The 25,906-nt window shown below is 46.8% G+C and overlaps 1 protein-coding gene across 4 annotated transcripts in view; it reads left to right on the forward strand.

Moving 5' to 3' along the window:
• hdac4 (histone deacetylase 4) overlaps positions 1 to 25,906 on the forward strand; it is a 244,528-nt gene that overhangs the window by 68,508 nt on the left and 150,114 nt on the right. For 2 of the 4 annotated variants that reach the window (XM_071340303.1, XM_071340305.1), the window contains exon 1: positions 24,424 to 24,751. In XM_071340303.1, coding sequence (XP_071196404.1) covers positions 24,631 to 24,751 — 121 coding nt within the window. In that variant the 5' untranslated portion in view covers positions 24,424 to 24,630. Of the gene's footprint in view, positions 1 to 24,422; positions 24,752 to 25,906 lie in introns of those variants that run through there. The other 2 variants (XM_071340306.1, XM_071340304.1) reach the window with 2 other exon arrangements.

Genomic DNA, 25,906 nt, shown 5'->3' on the forward strand with positions numbered 1-25,906 from the left:
AAGAGGTCTTTCTACTGACTCTGACAAACACCAAAAGAAAGATGCCCAGGGTCCCTGCTCATCTGTGTGAACGTGCCTTAGGCATGCTGCAAGGAGGCATGAGGACTGCAGATGTGGCCAGGGCAATAAGTTGCAATGTCTGTACTGTGAGATGCCTAAGACAGCGCTACAGGTAGACAGGAGGGACAGCTGATCGTCCTCGCAGTGGCAGACCTTGTGTAACAACACCTGCACAGGATCGGTACATCCGAACATCACAGCTGCGGGACAGGTACAGGATGGCAACAACAACTGCCCGTGTTACACCAGGAACGCACAATCCCTCCATCAGTGCTCAGACTGTCTGCAATAGGCTGAGAGAGGCTAGATTGAGGGCTTGTGGGCCTGTTGTAAGGCAGGTCCTCACCAGACATCACAGGCAACAACGTCGCCTATGGACACAAACCCATCGTCGCTGGACCAGACAGAACTGGCAAAAAGTGCTCTTCACTGACGAGTCGTGGTCACCAGGGGTGATGGTCGGATTCGCATTTATCGTCGAAGGAATGAGCGTTACACCGAGTCCTGTACTCTGGAGCAGGATCGATTTGGAGCTGGAGGGTCCGTCATGGACTGGGGCGGTGTCATGCAGGCAATCTCAACGCTGTGCATTGCAGGGAAGACATCCTCCCTCATGTGGTACCCTTCCTCTGCATGCTCATCCTGACATGACCCTCCAGCATGACAATGCCACCAGCCATACTGCTCATTCTGTGCGTGATTTCCTGCAAGACAGGAATGTAAGTGTTCTGCCATGGCCAGCGAAGAGCCCGGATCTCAATCCCATTGAGCACATCTGGGACCTGTTGGATCGGAGGGTGAGGGCTAGGGCCATTCCCCCCCATAAATGTCTGGGAACTTGCAGCTGCCTTGGTGGGAGAGTGGGGTAACATCTCACAGCAAGAACTGACAAATCTGGTGCAGTCCATGAGGAGGAGATGCACTGCAGAACTTAATGCAGCTGGTGGCCACACCAGATACTGACTGTTACTTTTGATTTTGACCCCCCCGTTTGTTCAGAGACACATTTTTCCATTTCTGTTAGTCACATGTCTGTGGAACTTGTCCAGTTTATGTCTAAATTGTTGAATCGAGTTATGTTCATACACATATTTACACGTTAAGTTTGCTGAAAATGAACACAGTTGACAGTGAGAGGACGTTTCTTTTTTTTTATGTATGTTTTGATGTACGTTTTTGAGTTTATGTACGTTTTGAATGAAGTGAGGGAGTAAATTTAAAATGTTGGTTCACAAATGGTACAAAAGTCAATGACATCATTTTTATGATGTGAAATGAGCTCGGCTAAAGCAAAGTTTTAGACCCACTGGAGTTGAAATGTCGTTACTTAAGGACCATTTTAACAGTTTTCGGGTGTACTCAAGTTCATATGATTGACAGTTTAATTTATGTTTATGACACTGTCATGTCCATGTCATAGTGACACTGTCAAATAAAGTGTCTTTACCCTGTCCTTATCGAATCGGCTAGATGTGCTACGGTACATGTGCCGTTAATCATGCCAACAATCTTTCTCTGCCTGTGAACCTGCCCCATCCTTTTTCCTCCCAAGCAGTGAAAGAAGCAGGCGCACATACACAAGCCTGCATAAGGAATTTAATCATAATGATAACGCAGCAATCCACTCGGCATCAGATGGGGAAGTAATCCTCTGCAAACTCTCCCTAAAACCTGAGTGAGTGAGTGTGATTACTGATAATCCCCCTTCCTGGTTTACATGACATCAGCACTAGAGCCTGAGAGCAATAGAGCAAACCCTCCCACTCGCTTCTCGCCGCTACCGTCCGACACACAGATCATTGTTTTATTGCCTCCGTTTCCACCCTCCACATCTAGGCTACGTATTATGACTAGGGTTGCACATTTTGGGGAATATTGAGAGGTGGAAACCTTCCGTGGGAATTAACGGGAATCTATGGGCATTAACGGAAATACATGCAAACAATTATTAAAACCATTTAAATGTTTTTTTGCATTGGATATATTTACCATATCATATGGAGACAGAAACATAAACCCTTTACCTTATATGTCGACATAATTGCAAATGATTAAATCCTTCCAATAATTGTTTTCTTTAGTTACGAATTAAACTTTAATTAAATGAGTTGACTCTTCACATTGGATGATTTCACTGAACAACCAAAGAAAGGGCATATTGATCCCCAATGATCCATCGCATCTCCCTAAAACATTTTCAACATACATCTGTAAAATGATAGTCTAGAAACAAAAGTTTTGGTTCTTCCTCTCAGGCTTCCATGTCTTCTCCCTGGACCACCTCAATGTACACCTCTTGAACATCAGACACTGCGGCCTCATCTTCACTGTCACTTTCCAACCTTGTTGAGGATGGCTTGTTGTCAGGCTCAAAAAGCCTCAAATTTGCCCGGATGTGCACCAATTTTTCAACCCTTGTATTGGTCGGCCTGTTGTGTGCTTTGGTGTGTGTGTTCCCAAACAAGGACCAGTTGCGCTCTGAGGCGGCTGATGTTGGTGGGATTTGGAGGATGATGGAGGCAACAGGGGAAAGAGCCTCAGATCCACAAAGTCCCTTCCACCAGGTGGCTGATGAGATATTTTGGCACGACTGCCATATTGCATCTCCATCCCAAAGCCCTTGCTTGGAAGTGTACTTTGCTAGACTGCCAAGAACCTTGCCCTCATCCAGGCCACGGTGGCGAGACATGGTAGTGATGACACCATAGGCCTTTTTGATCTCTGCACCAGACAGGATGCTCTTGCCAGCATACTTGGAGTCCAACATGTACGCTGCGGTGTGTATGGGCTTCAGGCAGAAGTCTTCACGCGTTATGATTTATTTCAGAACTGCAGTTTCCTCTGCTTGGAGCAACAGTGAAGTGGGCAGGGCAGTACGGATTTCTTCTCCTACATCTGCAAGCAGATCCGTGCAATGGCTTCTGCTATAGTTTTCAGGAGTTTCAGGCTGCTTACCACTCTCTCCCAAAATACATCATCCAGGAGGATCCTCTTGTTGGGGCTGTCCATATTGGCAGACTGTGATACGGCCATTTCTTGGAGAGACTCCTTCCCCTCCAGGAGACGTTCAAACATGACAACACCACCCCATCGGGTATTGCTGAGCAGCTTCAATGTGGTGCTCTTATTCTTCTCACTTTGCTTGGTGAGGTAGATTGCTGCTATAACTTGATGACCCTTCACATACCTAACCATTTCCTTGGCTCTCTTGTAGTGTATCCTTTGTTTTCAGTGCCATGATGTCCTTGAGGAGCAGATTCAATGCATGAGCAGCACAGCCAATGGGTGTGATGTGAGGGTAGGACTCCTCCACTTTAGACCAAGCAGCCTTCATGTTCGCAGCATTGTCTGTCACCAGTGCAAATATCTTCTGTGGTCCAAGGTCATTGATGACTGCTGTCGTGTCTTTGGCATCATTAAAACTGAAGACTCATTTATCAAATAACTCTGTATAATTATTATTACGCGATTAAACTGATTAATCATGTAACTGTAATTAACTAGGAAGTCGGAGCACCAAGGAAAATATTCAGATTACAAAGTTATAATTTTCCTAATATAACTTTCAGATGTTTTAATATCTGATCAATTAGTCTTCTGATTAATGAAATATTATTTTACCTCACGTTAGTCTCATTCCAAACGTCGTAAATTGCTGGTTATCTGCACGAACCCAGTCTTCACTATGAGTCATCCATACATCAATTGTCTTAAAATAATTTATTTACTAACTAAGTAATTCACAGAAATGCATCACACAAACAAGATATGTTTACAAAGAAATGATAGGGGGATGTGCCCTAGTGGGCTAAACCGGTATGGCGGCTTGTTAGACAGAGTGATAATTATAACAATTGAAATGCTAATCCTTTGCACATGAACGCTCACTCATTCGGGAACAATTGCAATCAATATATATATATATTTACGCTCAGTGTGTCGTAGGGATCTCTGTTGAAAAGTTTGTTTCTGTTGGAGAGTTTGTCCGCTCTCTCTCTGTCCTGGTTAGGATGGATAGTTCAGAGTGACATTCATTCATGTTGTTATAGAATAGATGTTTCGGCGGTTGTCGGTCTTCACGTTCAATGATACCGAATTCCTAGCTGCAGACTAGTAATTAATATCAAAGACTTGTTCTTATTCTGTCGGTATCGGTCTGCAACCTTTAGCCATCTCGTAATTGAAGTAAGCTCGGTCTCCTCTCAAACCTTGGCCCTCTCGTTATCGAGGTAAGCTGGTCTGCTGATAGAAAACCCGGGTGGGGGTTTTATTCGGAAGAGCAGAAAAGGGCCTGTCCCAGGACGAAAGACCATAACTGTGCTCATGGGCGGTCCTCTGATTTAGTTAAACTCCAAAGGGAATTGGAGTTACCTTCATTAAACAGTTCAATATCACATTACACAATTTCACAAACAGGATCATCCTCACTCATTCATCTTATACAACAATTATATGTAAGCCTCATATCTGAGGCTATTGTAGAAACAGCGTTATGGTAATGTGACCGTATTGGCTTCCATGAGTTTCACAAAATTGTACCAAACGGACCAGTTCATAGCTGGATTCTTCACCAATCTTTTATACGTTCTCCAGAACATAAATACTGTTCGGACCTCCAGTTCTGTGAGGTGGAAGAAATTCCTTTGTTCTCTCTATGAAAACTCACTCTCTCTCTATACTGTGGCCATGAGGAGATAATCTCCTCCAGGAATTTACGACCTGAGGTTGCACCAGCCTGAGTGTAGGAGACAGAGAGAGGGGGATGGTGCTCGCTGTACCCAAAGAGGGCAACGTCATGACACTGCCTTCAGCTCATTTGCAATGTAGAGACCGGCGTGTCTGTTGTCCCTTGTGTCTGTGCTCTTGTAGAATACTGGTTGAGGGGTGGAGATGATGTAGTTAATTATTCCTTGCCCACGAACATTCAACCACCCATCAGTGATGATTGCAATACAGTCTGCTTTCTCTATGATTTGCTTGACCTTCACTTGAACTCTGTTGAACTCTGCATCCAGCAAATGAGTAGATAAAGCATGTCTGGTTGGAGGGGGTGTATGCTGGGCGAAGAACATTCAGACATCTCTTCCAATACACATTGCCTGTGAGCATCAGAGCTGAACCAGTTGCATACAAAGCTTGAGCAAGACATTCATCAGCATTTCTCTGACTACGTTCCTCCATTAAGTAAAAAACCTTCTGATTCCAGGAGGACCATGAGCTGTTGCTATCGATAAGGTGTCTGATTCATCATTTTCACCTCGAATAGAAGCAGAGGGACTTTTGTCAGAGGTTGATTGGTGTGAGCAATGAGGGAACTTTATGCACTTGGCCAGATGATACTGCATCTTTGTTGCATTCTTCACATGATTTTGCAAATGTACACAGCTTTTCCTTTTTTCCCTTCTTTTTAAACCTTTATTTAACTAGACAAGTCAGTTAAGAACAAATTCTTATTTTCAATGACTGCCTAGGAACAGTGGGTTAACTGTCTTGTCCAGGGGCAGAACGATAGATTTGTACCTTGTCAGCTCGGGGATTTTATCTTGCAACCTTTCGGTTACTAGTCCAACGCTCTAACCACTAGGCTACGCTGCCACCCCAACTATATTAGCTGCAGTGAAACGTCTCCACACATCAGATAGTGCCTGTGGCATATTCCTGTAAAGATTAGAAAATAATCTGTAAAAAACAACAAATACAATTCCATGTACAGATAAATAGTTAAGCAGTTAGATTAAACAACTCCTTTGTAAGATATATTTTTTAAATGAAACATGTATGGCAACAGGTGAATTAACACTCCTCAGTTAGCACGCTCAAACCCACATGGTAGCAAAAACTAACTAGCAGAAAATAGCAAGTTAGAAATTATTTAAACACGCTTTGCTATAGGCTACCATTTACTAGTTATCAAAAAATAATGTATGTCATATACAATCTATTCACCCCACCCAGTATTGTAATCAAAACTTACCAGAAAGCATGTAGTCCTTGGCTCAGACTTTGTAGTAGTGTGAGCTCAATAGCATCTCATTAGTGTGCAAAATCTTGAGAATCAGCTGTTGATGTGATGGAAGAGTGCACTGCACATGTGATGGGTTGCAACTCCATTGAATTGGGGATAGTTTAACCAAAATATGCCACAAAACCTATAATTACCTCATGTGTATCCCACAAAAAAAGATTCACTGTTATAAGCTGACATTTTTTAAAATCAATTTAAGCAAAATTATCCAAATTTCAGGGTTTAACTTCCCATGGAAAATTTCCCACCCTTTGTAACCCTAATTATGACACATCCATTTGAAAACCCCCGAGGCGCACACTGTAGGTCAATAGCATGACACAGTCTAAATGTTCAATCGGGATCTATTTGAACCTCTGTAACTTCCGTTGTGTTTGTGCCGAGTTATTTGTTTTTACCGAATTCCCCAAGGATAAGAGCTTGTCATGAATTTCACAGAGGAGGTATGAAATTCATGACAATTCACCACTCCCGGGTGGCGCAGTGGTCTAGGGCACTGCATCGCAGTGCTAGCTGCGCCACCAGAGTCTCTGGGTTCGCGCCCAGGCTGGGCTGGGTTCGCGCCCAGGCTCTGTCGCAGCCGGCCGCAACTTGGAGATCCGTGGGGCGACGCACAATTGGCATAGCGTCGTCCGGGTTAGGGAGGGTTTGGCCGGTAGGGATATCCTTGTCTCAGTATGTAAAAATTTAAAAAAAAAAATGTAATAAAATGTATGCACTCTACTGTAAGTCGCTCTGGATAAGAGCGTCTGCTAAATGACTAAAATGTAAAATGTAAAAATGTATGTTTGGGCATGTCATGTACAGTATCTCTCATGTTAAAGTGACCCACCAAGAGTCTACACACACACACACACACACCAGCCTCTTAAATGAAATGGTCAGTTAGATTGAGGTCAGTGTGCCCCCCCCCCCCCACCCACTGTGGGAGCTCCCACCATGGCCCACCCCCCTGAACCAATGTAACACCCATGCCAAGAGCAGCTCACAAAAGCAGCGTTACGCAATGCCATTTGCAAAACAAAAAAAAAAGAAGGGAAATCTTGGAAAGTACATGATTGACGTCAGAGAGAGCCACATGTAAGAAATTCTTGGCTAATTACTTGGAATGTCCTGGGTTATTGTAAAATGCTCCAGCTTGCGTGGCGTGCTCCAAAGGTGCGTTTTCTGGCCTGGCAATCTCTCTCCTCTTCTAGCCACTCTCTGCTCTGCTCTCCTGTCCTCTCTTCACCTCTCCTCCTCTCTTCTCCTCCAGACCCTCTTTTTCACACACCGCTCTACTCCCTCTCTTTCCTGATCATATCTGGCCTATGGAAGCAGCAGTGCAAGATAGAGTGGAGACGGCAGGCCTGTTTTGGTTCCTTCTCATACCCTTTGGACTTGTTGCTGTGCCTGGAATCCCCCTCTCCTGCTATTAGCTAGGGCCTTGACATCCGAAGATGGAGCGTTTGAAATGTTGGCGCATTTTGCATGGAAAGTGGATTGCGTCACGATCTGTCAAATTGAAACACAACTGGGCCACATAATTTTTGGAGGCAACTGATAGGGTGGCCATACTAAAGTTTACATTTGTTTGTATCGTATCCTCTTTCCAAGCTTATTTGGTAAAATTATAAGAGTAGATATAACAACGGGATGTGTAATGAGAGGTTTTTGTTGCACTTGTACACTATACCTCATTGATTGAAAGGGAATGGACTGGTGTAAAGGCGAGTGAACGAGTGCACACTTCAGGAGAAGCATGGAGAATCAGAACACTGTCAATCTTTGATGCCGGTATGTTCACTGTTGAGTATTAATACATACTGTAGTCCAATCTGTATGCAACACCTGGCTTTATGAATAGAATTTGCTGCAGTAAGATGACTCCATTGAAGTTGCTCTGAATAGAGGATTCAAAGTAACAAAAGTACTCCAACTGAACTCCAACTGAGTTCACAGCAACAACCCGCTACAGGTGAGCAACAACCCGCTACGGGTGGGCAACAACCCGCTACGGGTGAGCAACAACCCGCTACGGGTGGGCAACAACCCGCTACGGGTGAGCAACAACCCGCTACGGGTGGGCAACAACCCGCTACGGGTGAGCAACAACCCGCTACGGGTGGGCAACAACCCGCTACGGGTGGGCAACAACCCGCTACGGGTGAGCAACAACCCGCTACGGGTGGGCAACAACCCGCTACGGGTGGGCAACAACCCGCTACGGGTGAGCAACAACCCGCTACGGGTGGGCAACAACCCGCTACGGGTGGGCAACAACCCGCTACAGGTACTGTAGCAGTGGCAGAAGTATGCCACAGCGGGGAACATAGGAACTTTGTGAAACACCCTCGGATATTCCCTTCTTAGGAAGTCTGTCAGGAAGTGAACGGGAGCTGAAATGGTAGCGAGGGCCATCTGGAAACAAAGTCAAGCTCAGCGTGTTCTCCCCCGTCCTGTCCAACGTGCGTTGGATTGACGTGGTGGTTGGGAGGTTGGATTAGTAGAGACTGGGTGGTACCCAGGGATTTGCAGAGGCCTCTGTGTCGGCGCTACGCATGGCTTTAAAGTTCTCCCCCTGGACGCATGCCATTAGAAAGCCAGCCCTGATCGTTCCACAGTGGGGGGGAGAGACCCAACACTGGGGTTTTAGCAATCCTCCTCTTGTCCATTTTGCAGATATTCCCTAGAACATTCTAGTGAAGCTAAGGCTGCGTTGTTTCACTGAACACTATCTCTTTACTGTTAGTATAGGAATTGCATTTAGCATCTCATCCATACTCAGCATAACCCACCATATCCTCAGTGCTCTGTACGGTAGCAATGCGGGGTGCATGGTGGAGGGTTAAAAGAGGAACAATAGCCAGTCAGCCCTGGGGTATCAGGGAGTGCCAGGCTAAGGGCATGTTGTTTAATCCAGATGGCTTGGAGGCCAGTTGTTTGTGCTCTGCCTCCTGGCTGGGCACCACGGCACGGCATGCAAAGCTATTCTTGGAGGATCTGGGGCGCGAGTCTCTCTCTTCTTCCCCGAACACCTGGGGCTGTGGGTTGCTGTGTCGCAGAGTCGTCCGTCCATCCCCCCCCCCGTGCACCTCCTCACCTTTCCCCCCCACTTGGTCTGCTCCATCACAGAGAGACAGCCACAGACTGTGTCTAAACCCAGAGCCTAGATTAACTGTTGGTAATGTTGTTCCAGAGTGTGTGTGTGTGTGATGTGTGATGTTTATTTTTGGTGTGTGTGTGTGTGTGTGTGTGTGTGTGTGTGTGTGTGTGTGTGTGTGTGTGTGTGTGTGTGTGTGTGTGTGTGTGTGTGTGTGTGTGTGTGTGTGTGTGTGTGTGTGTATGATGTATATTTGTGGTGTGTGTGATGTTTATTTGTGGTGTGTGTTTGTGTGATGTTTATTTGTGGTGTGTGTGAACTTGTTGTTCATTTCATAAAGCACATTTCAATAAAGCTTTTCACATTCACTCCTGGTTGAGGTTCATGTATGTAAGAGGTGTCTGTGCGGTTTGCGCAGTGTGAGATATGCATGAGAATTGAATGTTTGCACATCTGTGTGTGGTGAAGGGTGGTATTGGTGATTAGTAACTGGTACATGTGTATATGCCTGGAAAGCACGATCCCACTGTTCATTGTCTGGGGGGACACGGGCTAAGTAGTGGATGTCTTTTAATCAGAACTCTGCTTGGATGCCAGATGGTGGATCCTTTCCTGATAAATGTATGTAGATTAGAGACACACACACACACACACACACACACACACACACACACACACACACACACACACACACACACACACACACACACACACACACACACACACACACACACACACACACACACACACTGAACTGAACAGTGTTCTTGTTGAACCTTTACTTGATTGAGTTCCTTTCTGTTCTGACCGCTCATGCCTTTTCATCTAACATGAGTCACATTCCTAAGAAATATTACTGTATATGCTAGTTCAAACTAGTTGTGAATGTGCAATATTCTTGTGAATGTAAAGTGTGTGTGTGTGTGTGTGTCATCTAGCGCGGACTGAGAGGATGATTGGTGTGTGTTTCAACCAGCTGAAAGGCGTGTTCACCCAGGGAACAGAGGCAGTGACTCACACTTTCTGTTTGTCTCACCGACATGAACCTGCCTACAGACATGATTCACTGCATGCACGCACAAACGCACGCACGCTCACACACACACACACACACACACACACACACACACACACACACACACAAAAACACACACACACTCACGCAAAAACACACACACACACACACACACACACACACACACACACACACACACACACACACACACACACACACACACACACACACACACTGTATATCCACTCCATTCTCTGTGCCCTTCAGTAAAAAACAGCACACAACATTCTAGGAATATCAATACTAAGTGAAGGTAATGGTTAGACTGTGAGCTGTTTCCGCAGAGCTAACACCTGTGTGTGTGGGTGTGTTTTTCTGTGTTTGGGTGTGTTTTTCTGTGTTTGTCCGTGTGTGTGTCTACATATGTCGGTACATTTTTGCATGTGTTAATATGCTGAATAGATGATTTGCAGCATGTTAGAGGCATGCTATTCTGCCTTAGACTGTGCGGGGAGTTGAGTGTGACGATAAATGACTTTCAGAAGCGTCACTTCTGCATGATGTGACATGTCAGGAAATCACACCCGCACACTGGCATCCAACCACAATTATAGAAAGATAGGGCTGCTTGTTTTAAATATAGGTTATCATCTGCAAAGGGAGGTGCATTTAGCTTTATAGTGCAAAGTGCTTTGTATCCACAGTGGTCATGTCCATTTCTTTTCATTCAGTGATCTCTGGTCCCCTCTTTCTGAGAGAGGGGAGAGAGAGGGAGAGAAGTTCTGTAGCTAGGAGAAGTAATCCTAGAGACATGTATTAGTGTCCTTGTCCAAGGTTTACTGTTAACATGGGATTCTATTCTCCTCATCCCATCTCCTCTTCCATCTCCTTCCACTCACCCCCCTCCCCTTCTACCCACACGTGCCCTCTCACCGTCCCCTTGCTCTCTCTCCCCTCTCCCCTCTCCGTTAGCCCGTGCTAATGCTAGCCCCTCCCTAGAGGCTGATGGATGCCTGCTAGAGGAGCCTCCTCCTCAGCCTCCCTACCAACAGAACACCCCTATCCTCCTAATAGCCCATTAAGTCCTCCAGTGTCCTCGACTCCTTGGCAGATCCTCTCCAGGGTGCTTTAAAGACGCCCCACCATCCCATGATCCTTTTTGATGGACGCCCTTCTTTTGGAGGGATCCCTTTGCTCTTTCGGGGAGACAAGCCTTCTGCCGCGACTCCATATTGACTATCTACTCACTGTACGTTCTAACGGCAGGGTGTGTTATGGGGCTTCTGGGGGGAGAGGGATGGTTAGGATCGTGCAGGGGGATTGAGTAGCTCCTCCTCCTAGCCTACGTTCCCCTCCCATCTTAGAGGGGAGCAGTGATGAGATGTAGTGAGGCTGGGTGTGCTGATTTTGAATCTAAACCACCTCGCAGCAATATGAATGGAAGACAGAGTGGCGCTATCACCATATAATCCAAGATGGCGTAGCAGTCAGATGTCCTTTGTCCTCGTCCTGTCCCGTGTATATATTTTTTATATATTTTTCTTCGCATTTCTTTTTATATATATATTTTTTCTTCTTAAAAACTCAACTTCAAAACACTCTCCTGCAACCTACCTCACCAAATATGGTGCGGATCTGTTTTTTTTTCTCCTCAAAGGTATTATTCACCTCGTATCCGAAATCTACAACAGAAGCTAGCCAGAAGTTAGCCAGCTCACAAGCTAACGTGAGTAGTTCAGCTAACCACAGCTAGCGCTTATCAGCTATCCTTTAGCTCGGAAAACTATTGCCAGTTTTGTACAACGCGACTCAGACCAGAGCATACCAGACCTATTTTCTCTCCATATCCCCGGATTTTTACCGCAAGCTCTGGACATTTACACCTGGATCTTGCAGCTAACTAGCTGCTATCCGAGTGACTATTGGCTAACATCAATTCCGGAGCAAACACCAATTATCCCGGAGCTAGCCAGCTGAAGAGTTCCATCAGCCACTCCTGGGCTACAATCACCTATCCGGACCCGTTTTACTGCCGATGCGGAGCCCCACCGGGCCTTCACGACTGGACTACCGACGTTATCTGCCCGAGGGAGTTATTCATCTAGCCAGAAGTTAGCCAGCTCACAAGCTAACGTGAGTAGTTCAGCTAACCACAGCTAGCGCTTATCAGCTATCCTTTAGCTCGGAAAACTATTGCCAGTTTTGTACAACGCGACTCAGACCAGAGCATACCAGACCTATTTTCTCTCCATATCCCCGGATTTTTACCGCAAGCTCTGGACATTTACACCTGGATCTTGCAGCTAACTAGCTGCTATCCGAGTGACTATTGGCTAACATCAATTCCGGAGCAAACACCAATTATCCCGGAGCTAGCCAGCTGAAGAGTTCCATCAGCCACTCCTGGGCTACAATCACCTATCCGGACCCGTTTTACTGCCGATGCGGAGCCCCACCGGGCCTTCACGACTGGAATACCGACGTTATCTGCCCGAGGGAGTTATTCAACTGGCCCCTCCATCGCGACGTAACCTGAACGCCCATATGCTAACTGCGGCCCGCTAATCGTTAGCTGTCTTGAGCATATCGGCTGCTATCTGAACAGGTCTATCGAACAATCTTACGCCGCGGGCTAGCTTAGTGGAGGCCTCACTGCTCCATCTACGGCTGCCCCCTGGACACTATGATCACTTGGCTACATAGCTGATGCTTGCTTGACTGTCCATTAATTCACGGTACTCCATTCCGTTTATTTGTGTTTTATCTGTCGGCTCTGTGCTTTAACTCAGGATCTGTGTGTAGTTAATCCGACCCTCTCTGCCTAGCCGTCGCCATTTTTACCTGCTGCTGCTGTGTTAACTGACTAGCTGCTGTTATCTCACCTGTTGTTTTAGCTAGCTCTCCCAATCAAGACCTGCAATCACTTTATGCCTTATTGTATGTCTCCCTCAAATATCAATATGCCTTGCATACTGTTGTTCAGGCTAGTTATCATTGTTTTGGTTTGCAATGGACCCCGTAGTTCCACTCTCCGTACCTCCGATACCTCCTTTGTCCCACCCCCCACACATGCGGTGACCTCACCCATTGAGACCAGCATGTCCAGAGATACAACCTCTCTTATCATCACCCAGTGCCTGGGCTTGCCTCCGCTGTACCCACGCCCCACCATACCCCTGTCTGCACATTATGCCCAGAATCTATTCTACCACGCCCATAAATCTGCTCCTTTTATTCTTTGTCCCCAACGCTCTAGGCGACCAGTTTTGATAGCCTTTAGCCGCACCCTCATCCTACTACTCCTCTGTTCCTCGGGTGATGTGGAGGTAAACCCAGGCCCTGCATGTCCCCAGTCACCCTCATTTGTTGACTTCTGTGATCGAAAAAGCCTTGGCCTCATGCATGTCAACATCAGAAGCCTCCTCCCTAAGTTTGCCTTACTCACCGCTTTAGCACACTCTGCCAACCCTGATGTCCTTGCCGTGTCCGAATCCTGGCTTAGGAAGGCCACCAAAAATTCTGAGATTTCCATACCCAACTATAACACTTTCCGTCAAGATAGAACTGCCAAAGGGGGAGGAGTTGCAATCTACTGCAGAGATAGCCTGCAAAGTTCTGTCATACTTTCCAGGTCTATGCCCAAACAGTTCGAACTTCTAATTTTAAAAATTAATCTCTCCAGAAATAAGTCTCTCACTGTTGCCGCCTGCTACCGACCCCCCTCAGCTCCCAGCTGTGCCCTGGACACCATCTGTGAATTGATCGCTCCCCATCTAGCTTCAGAGTTTGTTCTGTTAGGTGACCTAAACTGGGATATGCTTAACACCCCGGCAGTCCTACAATCCAAGCTTGATGCCCTCAATCTCACACAAATCATCAAGGAACCCACCAGGTACAACCCTAAATCCGTAAACATGGGCACCCTAATAGACATTATCCTGACCAACCTGCCCTCCAAATACACCTCTGCTGTCTTCAATCAAGATCTCAGTGATCACTGCCTCATTGCCTGTATCCGCCACGGGTCCGCGGTCAAACGACCACCCCTCATCACTGTCAAACGCTCCCTAAAACACTTCTGCGAGCAGGCCTTTCTAATCGACCTGGCCCGGGTACCCTGGAAGGATATTGACCTCATCCCGTCAGTTGAGGATGCCTGGTCATTCTTTAAATGTTACTTCCTCACCATATTAGACAAGCATGCTCCGTTCAAAAAATGCAGAACCAAGAACAGATATAGCCCTTGGTTCACTCCAGACCTGACTGCCCTCGACCAGCACAAAAACATCCTGTGGCGAACTGCAATAGCATCGAAGAGCCCCCGCGATATGCAACTGTTCAGGGAAGTCAGGAACCAATACACGCAGTCAGTCAGGAAAGCAAAGGCCAGCTTTTTCAAGCAGAAATTTGCATCCTGTAGCTCTAACTCCAAAAAGTTCTGGGATACTGTAAAGTCCATGGAGAACAAGAGCACCTCCTCCCAGCTGCCCACTGCACTGAGGCTAGGTAACACGGTCACCACCGATAAATCCGTGATAATCGAAGACTTCAACAAGCATTTCTCAATGGCTGGCCATGCCTTCCTCCTGGCGACTCCAACCTTGGCCAACAGCCCCGCCCCCTCCGCTGCTACTCGCCCAAGCCTCCCCAGCTTCTCCTTTACCCAAATCCAGATAGCAGATGTTCTGAAAGAGCTGGAAAACCTGGACCCATACAAATCAGCTGGGCATGACAATCTGGACCCCCTATTTCTGAAACTGTCCGCCGCCATTGTCGCACCCCCTATCACCAGCCTGTTCAACCTCTCCTTCGTATCATCTGAGATCCCCAAGGATTGGAAAGCTGCCGCGGTCATCCCCCTCTTCAAAGGGGGAGACACCCTGGACCCAAACTGTTACAGACCTATATCCATCCTGCCCTGCCTATCTAAGGTCTTCGAAAGCCAAGTCAACAAACAGATCACTGACCATCTCGAATCCCACCGTACCTTCTCCGCTGTGCAATCCGGTTTCCGAGCCAGTCATGGGTGCACCTCAGCCACGCTCAAGGTACTAAACGATATCATAACCGCCATCGATAAAAGACATTACTGTGCAGCCGTCTTCATCGACCTGGCCAAGGCTTTCGACTCTGTCAATCACCATATTCTTATCGGCAGACTCAGTAGCCTCGGTTTTTCTAATGACTGCCTTGCCTGGTTCACCAACTACTTTGCAGACAGAGTTCAGTGTGTCAAATCGGAGGGCATGTTGTCCGGTCCTCTGGCAGTCTCTATGGGGGTACCACAGGGTTCAATTCTCGGGCCGACTCTTTTCTCTGTATACATCAATGATGTTGCTCTTGCTGCGGGCGATTCCCTGATCCACCTCTACGCAGACGACACCATTCTATATACTTCCGGCCCTTCCTTGGACACTGTGCTATCTAACCTCCAAACGAGCTTCAATGCCATACAACACTCCTTCCGTGGCCTCCAACTGCTCTTAAACGCTAGTAAAACCAAATGCATGCTTTTCAACCGTTCGCTGCCTGCACCCGCACGCCCGACTAGCATCACCACCCTGGACGGTTCCGACCTAGAATATGTGGACATCTATAAGTACCTAGGTGTCTGGCTAGACTGCAAACTCTCCTTCCAGACTCATATCAAACATCTCCAATCCAAAATCAAATCAAGAATCGGCTTTCTATTCCGCAACAAAGCCTCCTTCACTCACGCCGCCAAACTTACCCTAGTAAAACTGACTATCCTACCGATCCTCGACTTCGGCGATGTCATCTACAAAATAGCTTCCAATACTCTACTCAGCAAACTGGATGCAGTTTATCACAGTGCCATTCGTTTTGTTACTAAAGCACCTTATACGACCCACCACTGCGACCTGTATGCCCTAGTCGGCTGGCCCTCGCTACATGTTCGTCGTCAGACCCACTGGCTCCAGGTCATCTACAAGGCTATGCTAGGTAAAGTGCCGCCTTATCTCAGTTCACTGGTCACGATGGCTACACCCACCCGCAGCACGCGCTCCAGCAGGTGTATCTCACTGATCATCCCTAAAGCCAAAACCTCATTTGGACGCCTTTCCTTCCAGTTCTCTGCTGCCTGCGACTGGAACGAATTGCAAAAATCTCTGAAGTTGGAGACTTTTATCTCCCTCAACAACTTTAAAAATCTGCTATCCGAGCAGCTAACCGATCGCTGCAGCTGTACATAGTCCATCTGTAAACTACCCACCCAATTTACCTACCTCACCCCCCATACTGCTTTTATTTATTTACTTTTCTGCTCTTTTGCACACCAGTATCTCTTCTTGCACATGATCATCTGATGATTTATCACTCCAGTGTTAATCTGCTAAATTGTACTTATTCGATTTATTGCCTACCTCATGCCTTTTGCACACATTGTATATAGATTCTCTTTTTTTTCTACCATGTTATTGACTTGTTTATTGTTTACTCCATGTGTAACTCTGTGTTGTCTGTTCACACTGCTATGCTTTATCTTGGCCAGGTCGCAGTTGCAAATGAGAACTTGTTCTCAACTAGCCTACCTGGTTAAATAAAGGTGAAATAAAAAATAAATAAAAAAAATAAAAAAAATATTGATTACACCTGTCCGGTGCCTGAGTTTTGGTTACTGTGTGTAGATTGGTCTGGCTGGAAGGCCAGCCATCATGGCTGGGTTTTCCAGTCTGGTCTGCGCTGGGAAGACAGTTTGGCCACCGTGTGTAGCTTATACAGTAGAGGCCGGTTGAGGCTGGGAGGGAGGAGAGGGAGGGAAGAGGAGAGGGAGGGAGGGAGGGAGGGAGGGAGGGGCAGCTTGGCTTCTGTTCAGTGGTCTATCAGGTGTAAGTGTGAGCTGTTGGAGTGTTAAGGTTATGTGTTAGTGTACAACCTGTACGTTCACACATGCATGTTTGTGTGTGCATGTGTCTCTGTCTGTGTGTGTTGGATCGGGGGGCTCCACTTGAACTACACCGGCTGTGTGCCCAGTGGGGTGGTCTCGCCTGGCAGGAGTTCTCCCCCTCTACTTTCTGCTCGACCAGCCTGTGTCCTGTCAGTGTGGTCAACTTGGCACAGACACCCCTCACTGACCATACGGAGCACACCCATGTTTATTCAGCTAAAGCATCCATCCTCTACCCCCTCCCTATGAGTCAAGCCTCAGGACTTATTCATTGATCAAGGTGACCGCTGAGGGTCCCGCCACTAGTTCCCTTTTATGGGCTCTCTGACACAACACAACACACACGCGCGGCCGTCTCCGCCTTTTCCCTGAATCCCGACCTTCATTCATTTGCTTGTAATTTGCCGTCTCAAGGGGGCTATTGGAGTCTTCAGGCTGCAGGCTCTCTGTCCTGTCAAGATGAAGATCTGTCCACTCAGCCAGAAGCTGACCTGGTTTGTTTTGGCTGATTGCTCCACTGAGTGGCTGATTGTCAACATGCCTCACCTCGTATGCAGTTGGAACATCACAGAATCCGTCTTTTCCCTTTAAACCTTACTGTCCATAGTTCCTAGGCGTCACGGTTACTTTACCTACCATTGCATTATACACACTTGTCCTTTTCTTACATGCTAGTTCGAGACAAGTAGAGCTCTACTATTCCACTATGTGGAATCGTGACATTTGAACCTCAGGGGGACATTTTCTGTCCATTAGAAAGCCCTCACAGTGCACAAAATTGACCAGGCGGACATTTTGATATACAGTGGGGCAAAAAAGTATTTAGTCAGCCACCAATTGTGCAAGTTCTCCCACTTAAAAAGATGAGAGAGGCCTGTAATTTTCCTCATAGGTACACTTCAACTATGACAGACAAAATGAGAAAAAAAAATCCAGAAAATCACATTGTAGGATTTTTTATGAATTTATTTGCAAATTATGGTGGAATATAAGTATTTGGTCAATAACAAAAGTTTATCTCAATACTTTGTTATATACCCTTTGTTGGCAATGACAGAGGTCAAATGTTTTCTGTAAGTCTTCACAAGGTTTTCACACACTGTTGCTGGTATTTTGGCCCATTCCTCCATGCAGATCTCCTCTAGAGCAGTGATGTTTTGGGGCTGTTGCTGGGCAACACAGACTTTCAACTCCCTCCAAAGATTTTCTATGGGGTTGAGATCTGGAGACTGGCTAGGCCACTCCAGGACCTTGAAATGCTTCTTACGAAGCCACTTCTTCGTTGCCCGGGCGGTGTGTTTGGGATCATTGTCATGCTGAAAGACCCAGCCACGTTTCATCTTCAACGACCTTGCTGATGGAAGGAGGTTTTCATTCAAAATCTCACGATACATGGCCCCATTCATTCTTTCCTTTACACGGATCAGTCGTCCTGGTCCCTTTGCAGAAAAACAGCCCCAAAGCATGATGTTTCCACCCCCATGCTTCACAGTAGGTATGGTGTTCTTTGGATGCAACTCAGCATTCTTTGTCCTCCAAACACGACGAGTTGAGTTTTTACCAAAAAGTTCTATTTTGGTTTAATCTGACCATATGACATTCTCCCAATCTTCTTCTGGATCATCCAAATGCTCTCTAGCAAACTTCAGACGGGCCTGGACATGTACTGGCTTAAGCAGGGGGACACGTCTGGCACTGCAGGATTTGAGTCCCTGGCGGCGTAGTGTGTTACTGATGGTAGGCTTTGTTACTTTGGTCCCAGCTCTCTGCAGGTCATTCACTAGGTCCCCCCGTGTGGTTCTGGGATTTTTTCTCACCGTTCTTGTGATCATTTTGACCCCACGGGGTGAGATCTTGCGTGGAGCCCCAGATCGAGGGAGATTATCAGTGGTCTTGTATGTCTTCCATTTCCTAATAATTGCTCCCACAGTTGATTTCTTCAAACCAAGCTGCTTACCTATTGCAGATTCAGTCTTCCCAGCCTGGTGCAGGTCTACAATTTTGTTTCTGGTGTCCTTTGACAGCTCTTTGGTCTTGGCCATAGTGGAGTTTGGAGTGTGACTGTTTGAGGTTGTGGACAGGTGTCTTTTATACTGATAACAAGTTCAAACAGGTGCCATTAATACAGGTAACGAGTGGAGGACAGAGGAGCCTCTTAAAGAAGAAGTTACAGGTCTGTGAGAGCCAGAAATCTTGCTTGTTTGTAGGTGACCAAATACTTATTTTCCACCATAATTTGCAAATAAATTCATAAAAAATCCTACAATGTGATTTTCTGGATTTTTCTTCTTCTCATTTTGTCTGTCATAGTTGAAGTGTACCTATGATGAAAATTACAGGCCTCTCTCATCTTTTTAAGTGGGAGAACTTGCACAATTGGTGGCTGACTAAATACTTTTTTGCCCCACTGTATATGGGACTTGCCTGACGACTCGAGCTGAATTCTTCCGCTGCTCTATCGTTAGCTACATACGATCATTTAAGTTGTTTGTGTTCCCGGGGATGTACTGGAGTATTTACATTGACTCTCCCCATGTTTTTACACTGCTGCTACTCGGTGTTTATTATCTACGCATCTTCACTTTACACTTTACAAATGACCTCGACTAACCTGTACCCACGCACATTGACTCTGTACCGGTACCCCCTGTATATAGCCTCGTTATTGTTATGTCATTTTCTTGTTACTATTTGATTAGATGTATTTTTTACTTTATTTAGTCAATTCTTGAGCTGCATTGTTAAGGGCTTGTAAGTAAGCATTTCACGGTAAGGTCTACACCTGTTGTATTCGGCGCATGTGACAAATACAGTTTGATTTATGTTGATGTCAAAATGAGGCGTGTTTTACATAACAAAGTATTCAGCGATTTGGATACTCTCTAACCAATCAAGAGTCTCAAAGCCACTGATGAATTTCTATTTGCCACTTTACCCACGTGCCCTGGGACCAATCAGAATGGTTAGAATGTGTTTGCGTTCTAGAAATCATCGGGGAGGTATTCAGATCCAGACTCATTGCGTCGAAGAAACTAACATCCGTCGGTGTGGTTAACGTTTGGCCGGAACAAGGAATTTGGGTAGCCAGGCAGGACTGAGCTCCAGGTCAGGACTGCGTTCCAGGTCAGGACTGCGTTCCAGGTCAGGACTGCGTTCCAGGTCAGGACTACGTTCCAGGTCAGGACTGAGCTCCAGGTCAGGACTGAGCTCCAGGTCAGGACTGAGCTCCAGGTCAGGACTGAGCTCCAGGTCAGGACTGAGCTCCAGGTCAGGACTGAGCTCCAGGTCAGGACTGAGTTCCAGGTCAGGACTGCGTTCCAGGTCAGGACTGCGTTCCAGGTCAGGACTGAGTTCCAGGTCAGGACTGAGCTCCAGGTCAGCTCAGCTTTACATAGGTTGTTATTTTCTATTTTGAGTAGTGAAATCCATCTGTCCATCGGATACTTAGCGAGGTCCAAACAGTGTGTGTGTGTGTTTGTGTTTGTGATTTGTATGTGTTTGTTTCAGTTTAGCTGCAGATAAGGGCTTTTCTCTTGAAAGGCTGCTGTCTGCTCTAAACATGTAGTGATGAGCCTCTCCACGATTCACTGGGTCCCATCCTAAGGCTGGAGGGGGCTATTTATACCTCTTTCTCTCTCTCTCTCTCTCTCTCTCTCTCTGGCTGGAGGGGGCTATTTATACCTCTCTCTCTCTCTCTCTCTGGCTGGAGGGGGCTATTTATACCTCTCTCTCTCTCTCTCTGGCTGGAGGGGGCTATTTATACCTCTCTCTCTCTCTCTCTCTCTCTCTCTCTCTCTCTCTCTCTCTCTCTCTCTCTCTCTCTCTCTCTCTCTCTCTCTCTCTCTCTCCCTCTGTTTCTTGTCCTGGCACTCTCTATCTCACCCTTTTGTCTTTTCTCTCTCTCTGTCTCTCCCCCCACATCCCCTCCCTCCCTCCCAGAAGGCCTTCTGTTTGATATTTCATTAAAGAGAGAGGTTGAGTGTGAGGCTTCCTGAGGACACACCAGTATCTCTGGTCTGTGTTTGCTCTGGTTGCTGTGGAGAAGATGATGTCCTCTCAGCCGGCTGTACTGTTTGTCGGCCACCTGCCCCCTCACGGCCCTCTCTTCTTTCCCTGGCTGTCAGGGGTCAAGGTTCAAATGCACTCCACCGCTTTAATGAAAAGAAAACGCGTCCTCCTCCCTGCCGCCTCGCTTCCCCTTGTGGCACGCACATAACTCTCTCCCTCGCTCTCTCACACACTCTATTTCTCATGTGCTCTCTCTCTCTCTCGCTCTCCATTTCTTTCTCTCTCTATGGTCTCTTTCTGTTTTCTCTCTCACACTTTTATTCTCTTTCTCTTCGTCGTACCTTCTTCTCTCCCTCTTTTTCTCTCTCTCCCTTTCTCTCCCTCCCTCTCCCTTTTGGGTCACATAAGGTGTAGTTGTAACAAATTCTCACAAAGGGAATGGAAGGCATTGGGAGGGACAGAAGTGCAGTTAGATTACAATTAGGAGCTTCTCTGGGAGTGGTGTGTGTGTGTGTGTGTGTGTGTGTGTGTGTGTGTGTGTGTGTGTGTGTGTGTGTGTGTGTGTGTGTGTGTGTGTGTGTGTGTGTGTGTGTGTGTGTGTGTGTGTGTGTGTGTGTGTGTGTGTGTGTGTGTGTGTGTGTGTGTGTGCAAATTTGTCTGAGAGAGAGAGGGTGTTTGTGTGTGAGAGAGACAGACGGGCCAGTCCTCCTCCGGCCCATCAGGCTTTGGTGTCATCTTTCTGCCATCTGCCACTGCCACCCTACTAACACACACACACACACACACAAATGCTACCCATCGACAATTCTTACATCTCTGCCATCCAAATGTGTCTAATCCTTCTCTGTAACGACACTGCATTAGGACTTATATTTGCGGCAGACAAACACACTTGTGCACACGCGCGCGCGCACACACACAATAAGATGCATCTTTTTGCAGTGAGACAGAAGTTAAGTTTGTCACTTGAACATCTTGAGTACCGTAAAGTAGTGTATCATGTCATGTTTGTGTGTGTGTGTGGCGTGCATGCAAGAACATATATGTGTGTGTGTGTGTGCGCGAGCGCTTCCTGATTTGCCTGTGTCCCCTGGCGTTGGCTGCTGGTTAGTGATGCGTGGCGCGTCCCCTCTCTGCTCTCTTGGCTAATTAAAATGCCATTATGGCATCGCAGGCATCACGGCCCGCCTGCTCCACCAGCCCCTCCAAAAATAGCCCTGCCAACACACACACACACACACACACACACACACACACACACACACACACACACACACACACACACACACACACACACACACCCCAGCTCTTTGTTGTCTCCCCTCTTTCTCTTTGCGTTCGTCTTCCCACCATCCTTCTTTTTCAGCAGAGGGGAAGGCATGCAACGTGTGTGTGTGTGTGTGTGTGTGTGTGTGTGTGTGTGTGTGTGTGTGTGTGTGTGTGTGTGTGTGTGTGTGTGTGTGTGTGTGTGTGTGTGTGTGTGTGTGTGTGTGTGTGTGTGTGTGTGTGTGTGTGTGTGTGTCCGTGTGCATATTTGTCTGAGGGAGTGTGTGTGTTTGGAGATGTGTGTGTATTAGTAATTTAGCGTGAGTGTGTGTGTGATATGAATGTTTAATCCCCCCTCCTCGCCCTCCATCATGTATTAATCATGACCCCAGTCTGGATGGGCTGAAAATAGCACCGTGCAACCCAGAAAAACAAAGCTGTGGGTGTGTGTGTGTGTGTGTACCTACTCTACTTGTGCATTGTCCAGCCATTATAGCCAGGCTATCTCCCACTGTTATCCACACGTTGTTAAGGCTCTGCTCACGTCTCAATGCAGGAGTGTCAGTTACAGTGCGTGTGCCTCTGTGAATGTGCAATTGTTTCCGCTGTTGTATATATTGTTTTTGTGTAGTCGCTACTTTTGCAATTTTGTTTCTTTTTTGGAGTAGATCGTAAAGTGTTGAAAAGAAAGGGCACTAGTGAGCTGGATTAGAACCCATCCCGAATCTAGTATACACGTGTCCCGGGGGTCCGTGGCTGTAACCGCTGGACCACACAGGCCACGTGTGTGTGTGTGTGTGTGTGTGGGTCTGTGTACACATAGACATTTCTAAATGTCATAAGCTGATATACTCCAGATGCTTCGGCTCGGGGGACAAGAGAATCACACCGGATGTCTACCTTAGTAAACACTGTGCCCCAGTACCCCCCCCCCCCCCACACATTAAAAACTCCTAGAGTGGTTCTGTATTTAGCTCTCTGTTCACTTGATTCACCCCCGGCTGTCGGCCTCCTGCTAAGGTGCTTTGATGGGCTAGTCAAAGCAATGAGACTGGAGCAGTGGTAGTGGGAGAGCGAGGAGAGAGAGAGAGAGAGACGGAGAGATATAGAAGGAGGAACAGGTTCCAAGTGGGAGTGTTTCCTTTCTTTCCGATAGACTAGTACGCCCAGAAATAGACTGCTTTTCGGTCAGCCCATGCGTTGGCATCACACGTCCCTTCGCACGTCCCTTCGCACTTACTTTCACGCTTTCGGGTCAATTTACAATGATTTACCCGTCATTGTGGATGGATGGATGGATGGATGGATGAAGGGAGGGATGGAGAGAGAGATAGAGGAGAAGGAAATGAGGGGGACAGTGGTTTGTTTAGGAGAGCTGCTGTGACAGGTGTTGAGCCAGCAGGGAAGGCGTATGTGTCACCACCAGTCTGGTGATAGTGAGTCCATAGACTTGTTATTCACTTCTATATACAGTATATAAGCTCCACTGAGCTGTGTGAGTAGGGAAAGTGTGTCTCTATCTTTATGCAGGAAAGCCCAACAATGTTTTACGGGCTCTCGAATTTGTTAGCCAATCAGTGTGTTTTTGGCTTGCTTGAGAATCATGTCATTTTATGTGTGTGTGATTGTCAAGTACTGTCTGTGTGTGTGTGTGTGTGTGTGCGTGTGCGTGTTTGTGTGTTTTTCCCACTCTCCCCCACTGGTCTATTTATAGCCGGGTCCTCCCTGAGCTGATCCAAAGCCTTTTCATGTTACCACTATAATTATCATCCTCACCAAGACGCACCCTACTGTGTGTGCACGCACCCGTATGTCTGTGTGCGTGTTTGTCTGTCTGTGTGTGTGCACGTGCAAACATGCGAGAAATGCATGTGTTTGTTTAAACAGTAGAAGCATACATAGGTGCCTGCATACTCGATTCACATTAGTTTATTTTTACATGCCTCTTTCTCTCTCCTCTCCCTCCCTCGCTCCCTCCCCCTTTCTCTCTCTGTGCAGACACTGAACCAATCACGTTGAAGTCATAACAGAACGCTGAGCACATGCAGCTTCAACTGTGTTGCAGCACTAGGCTAGGCAGAAGCCTCCTCTTCCTCTGCTCTTCCTCTCCTCATTCAACTGGTTTTCTCTACTGCTGTACATCCCTGGCTTCCCCCTCTCCCTCCTTCTCTTTCTATCTCTCTCTCTCTCTCTCTCTCTCTCTCTGGGATATGTAGTCTTTTAGCTGGGCCTCAGTAGATTATACACATTCCCCTTTGTTATCGATGCTGCGGACCATATTTGAAACGGACTCTCCTTCCTCTCTCTCCCCTGCAGATGGACTGCCCAGGAAAGAGCAGCCCTTGGAACTTCTGAAGCCATCTGGCCTCAACCACATCCAATCTGGTAGGAGCACCATGACTCTCTCTCTCTCGCTCTTTCTCAAGCTCTCTTGTTTTCTTTCTTTCTCTCTCTATCTTTCTTCCTCTGTCTCTTTCTCTCTCTCTCTCTCTTTCTCTGTCTCTCTCTCTCTTTCTCTCGCTCTCTTTCTCATCTTTCTCTTTCTATATATTTTTATCTCTCCCCTCTCTTTCTTGTCTCCCTCTCTTTCCCTCTCTCTTTGTCTCTCTCTTTCCCTCTCTCTTTCTTGCCTCTCTCTCGTTCTCCTCTTTCTATCTCTTTCTTTCTCTCACTCTTTCAATGTTTATCTCTAGCTCTCTTTCCTTCTTTCTTTCTCCCGCTCTTTCTTAACCTCTTTCTCTCTCCCTCTGTGTGTCTGTGTGGTGTGTGTTTGGCTCTGCTGTGGGCTCATGCCTTACCATGTGTGTCCCTGCAGGTCTGGCTCAAGGCTAGAGACCAGAGGAAGAATGCGTCACTAAGCAACATGTCTGCACGCACATGCAACCCATACTACCCCCACAATCCCATACACAGTTTATATGGTAGAACACACGTGCATGTAAACGTACACACACCGCTCGTGTCGCTACATGCTAGGATTACTTTCACCGTCAAATACTATCATCATCACCTGCATGTTGGCTATGGGGTCATTTTATTTTGCGAGAGTGGCTGCGAGATGGAGCAGGGAACGTGCGGCGAGGTATCAAACGGCTTGGAACAACCCGACACAACAATCGTCCCTCAGAGCATGACACTTGGTAATGACTATTTCAGTGGGACAATATGTTAGTTCACCAAACGCACACACACCATGCACAAGAATGAATGCACACACTCACACCAACACATGCACATGCGAATACACTCATGCACGCACACACGCACCCTTGTGCACGCACGCACACTCACACACACTGGACTGGTGGCTTTGGGCTGTGGTCATATACTCACAATTGTTATTTTTAGGGGGTAGATCAGCTTTAACATTGCAGATAGATTGTGGCTTACATCAATGTGATTGTCTGCATCATTTACCATCCCCAATATATTTTTTTATATAAAATATATATATTTCTATATATATTTCCCCTTATTGTCCCCTAACCCTAAAATCCCTTGCCTAATTGGAGTAAACTAATGGACAACAATAGGCTTCTA

Source organism: Salvelinus alpinus, chromosome 14 (genome assembly GCF_045679555.1).
Source record: "Salvelinus alpinus chromosome 14, SLU_Salpinus.1, whole genome shotgun sequence".
NCBI lineage: Eukaryota > Metazoa > Chordata > Actinopteri > Salmoniformes > Salmonidae > Salvelinus > Salvelinus alpinus.